At 23.2% G+C, this 14244-nt stretch overlaps 1 protein-coding gene across 1 annotated transcript in view; it reads right to left on the bottom strand.

Moving 5' to 3' along the window:
* The window catches only part of LOC122503756 (solute carrier organic anion transporter family member 3A1-like), a 58555-nt gene continuing 44311 nt past the window's right edge, over positions 1-14244 (bottom strand). The window contains exons 6-15 of the mRNA XM_043614430.1: positions 12020-12236; positions 11496-11639; positions 7130-7345; positions 6609-6716; positions 6287-6523; positions 3106-3648; positions 2648-2837; positions 704-892; positions 378-529; positions 1-296 (exon numbers count right to left, since the gene is read on the bottom strand). Of these exons, the coding sequence (XP_043470365.1) occupies positions 43-296; positions 378-529; positions 704-892; positions 2648-2837; positions 3106-3648; positions 6287-6523; positions 6609-6716; positions 7130-7345; positions 11496-11639; positions 12020-12236 (2250 nt within the window). The 3' untranslated portion in view covers positions 1-42. The remainder of the gene's footprint in view (positions 297-377; positions 530-703; positions 893-2647; positions 2838-3105; positions 3649-6286; positions 6524-6608; positions 6717-7129; positions 7346-11495; positions 11640-12019; positions 12237-14244) is intronic.

Below are 14244 nucleotides of genomic sequence, written 5' to 3'. Positions count from 1 at the left end.
GTGACTGATATTTGAAAATAAAAAGCTAGAATAAAGTAATCATTAAACAAGCAAATCGCGATTCTCGTTTTTATTTGGAGAATTTACCGTTTCAGTATCGAGATCATCGGGGGCCAAAAGTGCCTGCCTCGTATCAGAGATTTCCAAATCATTTTTTGAGCGACCCGAGGATTCAGTTTCCTCAAGATTCGTTGACTTTGTAGGCTCCGTGGGAGACGATATTGATGATTGCGTGGGATTTTCAGTGCTCGGCGAACTGCTTCCCACGTCCGTATGATGTGGTTTTTCTTCAAATACTAAAATATTCAAGGGAAAAATTAATAAAAAAGAAATCAAAATTAATAATGGTGAAAATCAATAAAATAAAAATTATTTACATTTGTCGAGACTGATAATAGAACCGACTAATTCATTGACTGTCAGAGATGGTGGCATGTCCTCCATGTGCTTTCTTCTTCTCACTAGCCACCAATCAATTAGAAATAGTGCGAGGGCGAGAATTTTTATTCCAGCACAAAGGCCAACGTACCTGAATTAAAAAAGAAAGAAACAATTTACAAAAGTCGAAGGGACAAATTTTTTTGCTTAAATAGAGAAGAAAGAAGAAGATAATTACTTTAAAAAAAAAAATAGAAAGAAAATAAATAGATTTTTAATTAGAAAAGAAAATAGAAAGAGAAGAAGAGAAAAAGAAAATAATTACTTGTATCTAAATTGCTCGATATCGTAAAGAAGGCAACGTCCTCCTTTTTCCCCGCAAGTGCTCTTCCATAACAAGCACGTTGAATCTATTAAATTTCCAAAAAGAATTGGCGCTGGTATATAGCCAAAAAGCCTAAATATTACAAACTGCATTCCCAAGGCAAAAGATCTTTCCTCCTCAGACACCGAACTGCAGGGACAAAATTAATAACAATTATATAATAATTTATCAATAAAATCCTGTAAGTAAATAATTGATAAAATTTACAGGCCACGAATCGATTTTAAGTCGATGAGTTGATTAAAAATACAAAAAAAGTTAAATATTTTATTCACTTCTTTGACACAAAACATTAATTTTGTATTTCCTTGATAATTTATAAATTCAATTATTAAAGAACTTCAATAACTTTGTTCAATAAATATTTAAATATGTACTTCATAATTATTTTTTTCACAGGAATTTAAATTTTTTAAATTTCAATTTGAAATTTTCTGAAATTTTATTATTTCTAAAAATTACAACTGTAATTCTTTCCAAGTTCAATTATTTTCAAAAAATTTAACTAAACTTCTTTTCTAAATCAAATATTTTTAATAATTTTCCAATAGTCTTCAAGAATTCAATTATTTAAATAAAAAAATTCAATTTTTTACAATAATTGTAATTGTAACTCTTCACAGTACTTTTTTAAAGAAGTTATTAAGGTGAATTATTAAAATTACGTAGATACCTAATCGAAAATATTGAAAATAATTGATTTCTGAAAAATTAAAATAAAGAAATTCAGTCTTAAAATTAGTATTTTTTAAATATTTTTTAATAATTTTAGAAAGATAATTGATTTTTCAATTATGTATAATTAAAAAGATGCCAAATAATTGAAATGTAGTTAAATCTTTGAAAAATATTCGAATTTCTAGAGAATATAAATAAATAATCAAGTTTTTAAAGAATTTTCATTAAAAAAATATAAAAATACATAATTTTCCCAAAATTTTAATGATAAGACTAAAAATATTGATTACCTTAGGTACTATTTTTTGAAGATAATTTAAATTTATAATAATTTTAAAAAGTTTTTTAATTGTTTAAAAACTCTGATAAACAAATTCTAAGAAAAACAGCTTTTTAGAAGCATTGTGAACGTAATTTTTCAAAAATAGGTAAATGAATTTCTTCAAAAAAAAAAAAACTTGATCAATTCAAAGAACTAATTAATTTTTTGAAAAATTTTAATTCAAAATTTTGATTATGATTGTTTACTCAAAAACTTTAATAATTCAAAAAAAATTTTAATTTCCTACAAAAATTCGAATGTAATAATTTTTTGTAGATATTTGAATTTTCAAAAATATGTAATTGAAAATATTGAAAATATAATTGAATTTTAAAAAAATATAATGAAAAAAATAAAGTAAATATTACATTTTTTAAAAATATAAATGTATTTATTTTAATATTGTTTTTTGAAGCTAATTTTCCATAATTTTCATTTAAAGATTTTTTATTTAAATTTTGGAGAATTCAATTATTTTAAAAATTTGTTATTAAAATTCTTCACGATTTAAATTTTGAATAATTTTAATAAAATACTTTTAAATAATCAATTATTTTCGATAAAATTTTACAAAAATTTCAATTATTCAATAATTTAATTATCTGAAAAAAAATATTTAAAAATAATTATGTATTGAATGATTTGACTAGCTAGGTTCACACTATAAAAATCGAAATAAGTTGTATACGATAAAAAGGATCTTTTGTTGCAATATTTGGAAGAAAAGCCGAAAAAGACGTAATTTTTGAAAGTTGCATTTTTTGAAAATAAAAAAAAGTCGAGGCCTGAATTTAAATTATTTATAAATTAAATGCAATCTTCTGTGAATTTAATTTATTTTAATAATTGAAATTACTTAATTAAATTAACTAAAAAAGTCTCACCGTAAAACTATCATTAATAGTGGCATTTGCGTGACTGCGACGACAAACGTCATGAAGAAGAGGAGAATAAGAAATGGAAATATCGTTCTACAAGGGGAAGTACAAGGCCCTGCTGTTGCCACAGGAACGACAGTAACTTCAGCAAATTCAGGAGCAACTGGTGGAACAATTGATAAATTGCTGTGAATACCTGCAAAAAAAACAAGAAAATCCTTTAGTTTTCATTTTTTTCTAAAATTACGCCAATTAATTTACAATTCATAAATTCTATCAATTTTAGAATAACAATTTTTTCCAAGAAAAACAGAAAACAAAAATATTGCCCTAAATTCTCTAAAATAAGTTCAGAAACATTAAAAAACTATTTTCTTCTAGTCAATAAAAAAATTTAGGAAAAATTTTCTATTTTCTATTGTCAAGAAATAAACGAATAAAAGAATTTATACGATCGTACTCACATGCGCAATTAGTGAAATTGGATTTGGAGCTGAAAGCAGTACATCCGGCATGACAAGGACTAAAGTATGTGAGACCATTATTTCCGCAAACAGGTTCAACATCGGTCATACGACACTCGCAACCAAAATTGCAGGCGGCAGTGAGATTAACTTGAAATGGTTCAAGACCTTTCGTACTGCTATTGTAATATGGAATTGTGGTCCCGGCCATTTTCACATTATCGCATCCAAGGAAAAATAATAATCCATAGCATGTGAGGCAAATAATATTCGAGACTAGAACAAATTGCACGGCGCCCTTTGGCCTCAATTCAAGACGTTTTAGTAGGCATCCACCAATAAAAATGCCAATGCAAGCTCCCGGTATCGCGATCGAACCAGTAAAGACGCTCGCTTGGCTCTTGCCCAAACTAAATTGCGTTTCCAAGTACTTGGGCAAAAATACGACAAATCCTGAAACAATCACTAACTCCATGCAGGCGCCTAAACACGTCACAATGTAAACTGGATTGCACAAAAGCCTCCACATACTTCGTGGAATGTCTGGAAAAAAAATTATTTATTACTTAGAAAGAGCGGAGAAAAAAAATTACAACTTTAATTCAATTATTAATTAAATTAATTTAAATTCTTTTTAAATAACTTAAATTTTGAACAACTATCATGAAATAAATAAATTATTTAATGAATAATTTTACTTAAATATTTCAAAATTATTTCAATTAGAATCAATTCAATTTTAATGAACTTAGATTTTAGAAAAATGTTAATAATTAAAAATCTTTTAAAATTAGTTAAATTTGTCAAAATATATTTAATTAATTATTCAAAATAATAGATTTATAGAAGAATTTTAGTTAAAAACACTAAAAAAAATTCAATTTTGAAGAAGTTACAAACGATTGTAGAAATTCAATTATTTTCAAAAGTAATAAAATTCTTATCACAAAATTCATTTATGTTCAAAATTTACAAAAAAATCTCGACAAAATTCCAATTCCTATGTTTATACATCAAAAAATCCTTCTTCAAAATCCAATTCTTTTCAAAAATTTTAATAACTTAGAATGAAAAATTTTAATAAAATTCTTGTCAAAATTTCAATTATTTTTAAAAATTTCCCTCATTTCAATGATTTTCAATATCTACTATTTTAATAAAATTACCCAAAAGAATTCATATTATTTAAAACCAATTTTAATAAAATTGTACGCAAACGTTTAATTATTTTGATAAAATAAAAATTTTACAGGAATTCAAATATTAACAAATTTTTTATGTTTCTTCTCAATAATTCAATTATTTTCAGAAATAATAAAACTCATCGCATACTTTCAATTACTTTTAATACAATTTTAATCGAATTCCTGGAAAAATGTAATTATTATTAAAAATTTTATTACAATTCGTCAAAAGAATTCAATTATTTAAAAATTTGTTAATAAAATTCTTTATAAGAATTAAATTTTAAGAAACATTCAATTATTGTATTAAAATTATAATTTTTTTTTCATCTTTAAAAATGATCTATAAATATAATTGTATTTTTGAAAATGCATTATTTTATATAAATTTACAAAAATTATTCTATTTAAACAATTCAATTCTCATAGTTGAACTCTCATAGGAATTGATTTTTTTAAAAAATTACAGTTATAATTTTAGAAAATAATTGAATATTTAAAATGTTATAACAGAAACTTTAGGAATTATTTAGATTTTAAAAAGTTTTTAAATTAAATTCCTAGAAAATTTAAGAAAAGCAAAAGTATAAAAATATTTAAATTTTTATTTTAAAAAATTATTAATTACATTATTTTTTTAAAAAAAATTCTTAAAGATTTTCAATAATTTTATTCAAAAATTCTAAAAAAATAATTGAATTTTGAAAGAATTACAGTTGCAATTTTTAGAAATAATTAAGTTTCATGAGCTTTTTTTATTGAAATTATTTAAAATTTTAATTCCTGTGGAAAAATAAATAAGAATAAGTTTTTAATTTTTTGTTTAACAAAAAGTATTGAAGTTTTGAATTATTTAATTTAGAAATTCCTAAAAATTTGTTTCTTGAAAAGATGTAATTAAATTTTTTTAAAAAATAATTGTATTTCCGAAAATAATTTTAAAAAATTGATAATTTTGTGAAATTTCATCTGAATTATATTTTAATAAATTTTATTTGTTTACTTTTAAAAACTATTTTGAAATATAATCGTATTTTTGAAAAATTCTAATTGAAAATTAGGAAAATAATTGAATTTTAAAAGAATTTAGAAGAAACTTATTACCAGGAGTAAAAAGTTATTATTTAATCAAAAATATTCAAGTTGCTGTTAGAAATATCTTCAATAATTAAATTTAATAAAAAGCTGTTAGAAAAGTTATAATTTTTAAAAAATGAAGAATTTTTATTAAATTTTAAAAAGCATATCTTTTAAAGTAACAGTGGAAATTATTGTTTTTGAACAATAATAATAATTATTATAGATATTCGTAAATAACTTTAACAGAATGATTTTTTTCAATAAAATTTTTTCCTTTCTATTCTAAAAATTCAAAAAATTTTAGTTTCATTTTCAATTAAATTTTCTAATTTACGAATATAATTTATAAACATTTTTGTCCTTTATTTAAAAAAAAAACTTTGAATTTTATTAAAACAATTGAAATTAAGAAATAGAATGGATGCAAATTATTTCCTTATAAAAATTGAGAATTTTCTACAAAAATATTAAGAAACGAGAATAACTAATGTTTTTCTTTCTAAAATAAAAAAATGAGTTTGTAAACAATATTATTATTGTGAAATAAAAATTTTTTAACAATTAACAATTTTCTAGTATTTTTTATGAATAAAAAGAAGAATAATTTGTATAATAATTTAGATCAGTCAAACGAAATTTGTTATAAAAAAACCATATAACGAAAAAAATTGGTATATTTTTTATTTGTTAATCATAATTTTTAAAAAAATTTCAATTTGTAATAATTATTTTATTATAAATCATGAAAAAATACCTGCATATTTTCCATTTGTCAAACAATATTTTTTAAAGAGAAAAAACCAAAAGCATACACAGAAACTAACTTCAAACTGCGGACAGAATGAATGAAAGAATACGGAGATTAATTAATGAAATTAATTAATTAATTAATTATTACTATTAAAAATTATTTTTACCTTTAATATCCTTTCCGTAAGCAGTGTCATCAGTGTCGATGACTTTCTTTATTTCTTTAGCGGGTTCCTTCTCCTTAATTGGCGGTGGTTTGCTCTTCTCGATAATTCGGATTTTTTCTTTCTCACGCTGCAAGGTTTTTGGGAAGCTGAAGAATGGAATTGCAGTTACAATGAGAAGCAAACCACATAGTAGAAATCCTCCCCACCACATTCCTACCCATCGATGATCACCCGGATCTATAGACAAAAGATAAATCGATTAGAAGATGAAAAGAAAAAGAGAAAATCAATAATAATAATAAAAAAAAGGAAAAATATTCACCAATGCTTATGATATTTCCAGCGAAAGAGTCCATATGATAGGAGAGAAGGAACGCTCCCAGAAGGAAGCCAAGAACTGGACCGAATGCTGCCATACTGTAGACACAGCCTGAAATCATTTTTTCCTTTTTAATTATATATTTTAATTAAACACAAATAAATATAAATATAATTATTATTTATAAGAAAGTACTATTTCTATCTATTTTATTCGTAAATAAATAATAAAAATAAATTCGAAAATATTTTTAATTTTATCGTAATTTAAATTCTGGAATCAAATCAAAAATAAATTTTTTATCTTTTTATTGAACTAATTAATATTTTATTTTCGTATTCAGAATTTTGATTTTACATTTTCATATTAATAAAGAAATAAAGAAAGAAAAATAATAAAAATAGCGTTTAGTGTAAAAAACTAAATGAAAATATAAATATTAAAAAAAACATGATTTATCACTTTTTACACTAAAATTTGTAATTGAATTTAAATTAAATTAAGAAAAAAAGTGAGGAATTTACCAATATACAGGGAAGCACTGTCTTGACTGACATGATCGTCTATGTACGTTGTACCTAGAGTAAAAAGAGGCGAACCCCCGCATCCTAATAAAAGTTGAGCAAGCACAAAAAGCAAAACAGGGCCAAATGTCGACGGAGTTCCTTGAATGCAATTATCACCTCTTAAATTGTTATGCGGCGCTAAGGGTGGTGACGCGAGACCAGTTGAAAGACGACCTAAAACACGAAAAACAAACATAAATCTCCATTTTTCATTCACAGGCAATATTTTTAAATTTGTCACAATTTTCTCCCCTTATAGTTAAAAAGCAATTTTCTTTCATTAAAATATGTTCATAATTTTTAATAAATATAATTGAATGAGAAAACTGAAAACTACAATTTTTATTAGAGAAACTATTTATGAATATTTTTACCATAATTTTCTTCTTATTCCATTTATATTATAGACAATTTTTCTTCAAAATTAAATTCGTAATTAAGGAATTAACTTTTCGTCTTTAAATTTTTAAATGGAATTGCCACAAAAATTAATTTTGTTTTTCCCTCACTTTTCCCTGATTTACAGACAAAATTTTGACTTTTCTGCTGACTCTAAAGAATATTCTGATTCACCCTAAAAATGATCAGATACTCAAAAAAAGGTTTTATTGCAATTTTTTTTACGAATTTCATTAATTGTAAAATTATTCGAAAACATCAATAGATTTATTTAAAATAAATATTTAATTATTATTTTTCCATAGGAATTAAGATTATCAAAAATTCCAATTTCAAACCTTTTTGAAATTCAATAACTTACAAGAATAATTTTTTTATTATAAAACATGAAAAAATCGATCACTCCGAGTCCTCGACTCGGAGCAATCGATTTTTTCATGTTTTATAAAGATGTCAAAAGAATAAAACCAATATTTTATATTATAAGAATGTTGTTACTGTAATAATAAGATGTAAAAGTTGTTGATCAGTGTTAATTATTTAAATAGTCAAAGATGTATTTTGTGTCAATTTTATTCGTCTGATCGTAAATAATAATAATAATATAAAAATGAGCTTTCGCTCCGCGACGCAGAGCCTCCTCAGATAATAAATCTGCGAAAAAAGGAAAAAGATTGTAAAATCCTCCCTTCACAAAAATATGCGAATCTTATAAGAGTTAACCTCAAAAACTTACCAAAACACGAGTAAAAAACAGATATTGTACATATATAATCATAAAAAAACTCTCCTCCAACGAAAAACATGAGTGACCGCCAACGACAAAAACTATTACAAATTAAACAAACGAAACATAACAATAAATAGAGGAAGAAAAACTCCCTCATTTTTTTAAGTCACATGTTGGCAGATGATTTTCTTTACAAACTTTTTTTTAAAAACGCGAATATAGTGCATGTGTTTGGTTGGTAAAACAGATTTCATTCATGCAACCTTTACGCACGGAATATAGGGTGCGTTACACTCTCACGAGAAGATTCAAAAAAAAAAAAAAGATTTTTTAAAAAAATTACATTTGGTTGGAAAATTTTATAATTTGTTTGTATTTAAAATTACATTTCTATAAATGTCATTGAGTGACTTGGTATCAGTTCTCAAATTTACTGAATTGGTATTTTTTACTATTTGGAACATTTCTTTGAAAGTTCTACGGGTGTAGCTCCTCTCTGTTTTTAAAATTTTAACGTTTTTAAATTGAAAAAGATGGTCATTCTCATGGGAGTGTTTAACAAGCGCTGATTTTTGATGGTCACGTTCACAATCTCTCATATGCTCTTTCACCCGATCTTTCAAATATCTCTCAGTCTGACCAATGTATACACTACCACACTCGCACGGAATACTATATACAACATGCGATTTCAGGTCGAAAGGTGTTAAATCCTTATTCTTAATAAAACAATTGTAAGGATCTTTTTCGTAGGAGAAAACCACCCCGATGCCAAAAGCATTATAAACATTCTTAAAAAAACAAGATAAGTCTTTACTGTAGGGTAAAACTATCATGTTCCTTGTATCAAAGTCTGTCCTCCTCGACACATTGTTTACATTAGAATTAAGAGACAGAAGTCTCATGTTCACATATTTTTTTATGAATGGTTCTGGAAAATCATTCTCTTTAAGTATATTAAAAATCAATTTTACATTTTCATCCTGAAAACTAATGTCGGATAATTTAATAGCTCTATCAATTAAACCATAAATGACTGAAATTTTATCTTTAACGCAAACTTCTGAATTGAAATTGACATATCGTCCTGAAAAAGTTGACTTTCTATACCAATTAGTTATAAGTCTATTGTTTCTTCTATAAATTTTTACATCCAAGAATGCAATCGAATTATTCGACTCCTCTTCGATGGTAAATTGAATCCTTGGGTGATAAGAGTTAAAAATGTCAAGCATGTCGGTGACACACTCTTCTGGTATACAGGTGATTATGTCATCGACATACCGGAAATAAAAAATATATTCAAAATTTAGTTATGTTTCGTTTGTTTAATTTGTAATAGTTTTTGTCGTTGGCGGTCACTCATGTTTTTCGTTGGAGGAGAGTTTTTTTTTATGATTATGTACAATATCTGTTTTTTACTCGTGTTTTGGTAAGTTTTTGAGGTTAACTCTTATAAGATTCGCATATTTTTGTGAAGGGAGGATTTTACAATCTTTTTCCTTTTTTCGCAGATTTATTATCTGAGGAGGCTCTGCGTCGCGGAGCGAAAGCTCATTTTTATATTATTATTATTATTTACGATCAGACGAATAAAAGTTGTTACTGTAACTTCTTCAAAATTATTTTCATCATTTCAATTCAATTATTATTTTTTAGAATTTCTAACTAAAATATTCTTTTCTAAATCAATTATTTTTAATAATTTTTTTGAAAAAGTTCTTTAGGAATTTTAAAATCCATTTGTTTACAATTCAATTTTACGAAATTTCAATTATTTGAAAGTTGTTCAATTAAATATATATGAAAATAAAAACTTCAAATAATTTCAACAAAATTCAATTAAATTTTTTCAAAAAGATTAATTTTACAGAATTGTCAGTTAAAACTATGAAAAATTCAAATTTTAAAATATTTTAATTTGAAAACTTTTCAAAATTCAATTATTTCTAAAAATAAAATTCTCATAAAGAATTTATCTACGAATTTTTAAATAATTGAATTCTTTTGACGAATTTTAATAAAAGTTTAAAGAATAATTTCATTTTTCGAGGAATTCGACTAAAATTGTATTAAAAATAATTGAAATTCTCCGATGAGATTTATTATTTATGAAAATAATTGAATCCCTGTAAAAAATTTTATCATTTATGAAAATAATTGAATTATTGCGAAAATATTTATAAAAAATATGTAAATAATTCAATTCTTGTGAAATTTTGATTATTTATGAAAATAATTAAATGTTTGCTTACTATTTTAATAAATTTTTTTTTAAATAATTGAAATCTTTTGGAAAATTTTATTAAAATACTAAATATTGAAAATCATTGAATCGAGGAAATTTTTTTTTAATAATTGAAATTTTGCCAAGAATTTTATTAAAATCTATGAAAATAATTGAATTTTGGAGAAGAATTTTATTATTTATAAAGATAATTGTAATTTTTGTTAGAATTTTAAAAATATTTTTGATAATGATTGAATTTCTTCGAAGAATGTTATTACTTTTGAAAATAATTGAATTTCTGAAATCATTTGTAACTTCTCCAAAATTTAACTTTTCGAAAGTGTTTTTAACTAAAATTCTTCTATAAATCTATGATTTTTAATAATTAATTAAAAAATTTAACTAATTTCAAAAGAATTTGAACTATTAAAATTTTTCAAAAATCTAAGTTTTTTAAAATTTCTAATGAAATTCATTCAAAATTGAAATTTTATAAAATTTCAAATTGAAACCTTTTTTGAAGCTAATCTTCTCATGAAAATTGTAAACGCAACTATTTTAAAATCCAATTAATTTTGAAATATTTAAGTAAAATTATTCATTAAATAATTTCTAAGTAATACTTTTATGATAGTTCTTCAAGAATTAAGATATTTAAAAAGAAATTATTGTCAGAAATAGAAAAAATTGAAGGTTTTGTAATTAGAATTCGTGGCAATTTCATAGTTTATGAGGCAAACAAAAAACACCAAAATTCAGAATTTTCTTATGAATTCTAATTTTTTTTTTCTAATTTTCTAATTTCTAATTTTTCCAGTACTTTTAATAAAAATCCCTGACTTTTCCCTGATTTGTGGCAACCCTGAATGAAATATTTTGCTTTTTGTGGTAGTCGTAAAATGTAATTAATTAAGATTTATTTTCCATTTTAGTGAGAAGAAAAGAATTATTCAATTTCAATTTACCTAGTCCCATATCCTGCTCACGCAGCGAGACTCCACGGCAAATATTATCTGAATTGGAGGCATTGGAAGTGGTTGTGAGGTTTGGTTCAGCTGTAAAATGCGGAATGACAAAAACCATTGAACCTAATCCTGTTATTACCGCACCTGGAAAATAAAGAATATTTTTAGCAATATTTCACCAATGCATTGAAACTAAAAAACAAACTTCACTTTACTATAAATTTCCATTTCTTTCAGAAGAAAAACGACTTTAATTTCTTAAAATTACAACTACTTTTAATTTATTTTTTTAAATTCGTAATTCAAATATATTGAAGTTTTTTTAATATAATTGAAGTTTTTTTTAATACAATTGAAGTTTTCTCAATATAATTGAAGTTTTTTAAATTAAAGTTACATTTTTTTAATTAAAGCTTCTTAATATAATTTAAGTTTTTTTTAAATACAACTAAAGTTTCTTAAATTTAATCCAAGTTTTTTTAATACAATTAAAGTAATTTAACAAATTGAAATTTGATACTCACCGATTGCTATCCAAACGGGAATGTGTCTTCGACTACCGAGATAACTGACAAAAATAACAGTAATAACATTTCCTATTTCATAAAAGCTTGCTATGAGACCCGAAAGACTGGACGGGATCTCAAATCTCTTCTCGATCGTTGTGATCACAGAATTAATGTACCCTGAGCTGAGTGCTTGTTGTAATGTAACAAGGAAGGACAACAAAAATACAAAGACCTGCAACAGAAATAAGAAAAAAATGTCACATACATCAAATACAATAAAATGAATGAAATGAATGAAAATCAAAAAGTTTTACAATCTATACGCGTTTATACATATGTAAATAAATAAATAAATCTGTATATAATTTATAAGAGAAAAATAAACATAAACTTTCCCGCGGGCAAATGAATAGTCGATATATACTTTATTTACACACGTGAATTTCTGCCAAGCAAACTGCACGTGCGGTGTAAACTATTTAATATTCATAGGAAAAGTAGCATGTGAATACAAAGTACTTTAAAATACGATAAGTGTATAGATTTAACAGAAATCTGATTAATGGTATAATAATTTATATTTGTCCTTTTATGTCGAGTGTAATCTTTTTTTTTGCTTTTCATATTAACAATAACATTCTTTTAATATTTAAATTTCTTTTAGAAAAAATTAGTTTTCAAAATAGAAAATAAATTTTATCCTTTTTTGTGAATTTTATTCTTTTTGCTAATTTTATCATTTTATAAATTTTATTCTTTGACAATAAATTTCATTCTATTCGTTAATTTTATTTTTAGACACTTTACCTTTAATTTTTAGTAAACCAACTTTTCTTTTATTAGAAACTTTTTACAATTTTTATACTTTTTTACTTTCTGGCTTCGCGCTCGTTAATTAATTGAAAAAAAGTAGCAGAAATAAGCTTTATGACTGAAAAGAAATAGTAAAAAAGGTATCTATCGAAAAATTAAATTTCAAGACTAAAATAACTCATTCTGGTAATAATTTTAAATCTATATTTTTGTAAAATTCAATTATACTTTCTGATTTTTCAGTTAGAACTATTTAAAAATACGATTAAATTTAAAAGAGTAAAATAAAAAAATTCTTTGAAATTATTATAATTATTATTGAAAAATATTTTCAAAACATTGATTTTAAGAATTTCTTTAGGTTATAATTTTTGAAAAGTAAATTATTGTCAATAATTCAGCCTAATAACTTTTTTTTTAAAAAGAAAACCATTATAGTTGTAATTTTTAGAACTAATTAAATTTCAAAAGATTTGAAGTTGAATTATCTTCAAAAACCTTATTTTTACAGAATTTCTAAATTAAATTATTCAAAACTTCAATAATTTTTGTTAAATTAATATTAAAATACTTATTATATAGTTTATTCTTCAAAAAGAAATTAAAATTTTTAATAATAATTTTAATGTCAAACCCTTTGAAATTTAATTATATCTAAAAATTACAAATATAATTCTTCCAAAATTGAAAAAAGTTTTTAGAATCCGATATTAGTAAATAAATAAAGTAATGAATTGAAATAAATTAATTAGTTTGGTATAATATTGAAAATTGTATCAAAATTTTTAAACATAATTGAATTCTTTCGACGAGTTTTATTAAGTTTTTTTTTTAATAATAGTTGAATTCTTTCGAGAAACTTTATTAAAATTATTTTGACACTAGTTGAAATTTTGCCAAGAATTATATTAAAATTCTTGAAAATAATTGAATTACTGTGAAGAATTTCTTTGAATGTTTTGAAAATTATAGATTTTTTAAAATAATTTTAATTGAAAATTTTGAAAAGAAATTGAATTTTATAAAGAATTTCTTACAAATTTTTAAAATAATAGCGTTTGTTAATAATATTGTAATTAAACATTTCATTATTAAATTATATTATAATTTTTAGAAAATAATTAAATTCTCCTCAGAATTTTGAATTCAATCAAGTAATTTGATTAAATTATTGAAAAATAATTGACTTCTTTCGAAGAATATTATAAAAGTTTTTCACAGTAATTAAATTATTTCTATGTATTTCTTTAACTTTGTTAATATAATCGTAATTAATAATTATATTATTAACTTTTATTAAAATTATTGATAGAAAAATGAAATTCTCTTGAACAATTTTCTAAGAGTTTTTCGAAAATAATTAAATTCTTTCGAAGAATAATTTTCTTTAAATCTTTTGAAAATAGTGTAGTTTTTTTAAAATAGTT

This window comes from Leptopilina heterotoma, unplaced genomic scaffold (assembly GCF_015476425.1).
Source record: "Leptopilina heterotoma isolate Lh14 unplaced genomic scaffold, ASM1547642v1 Lhet_27, whole genome shotgun sequence".
NCBI classification, from domain to species: domain Eukaryota; kingdom Metazoa; phylum Arthropoda; class Insecta; order Hymenoptera; family Figitidae; genus Leptopilina; species Leptopilina heterotoma.
The sequence above is the reverse complement of the archived record's forward strand: the minus strand, read 5'-3'. Positions and strand labels throughout refer to the sequence as shown.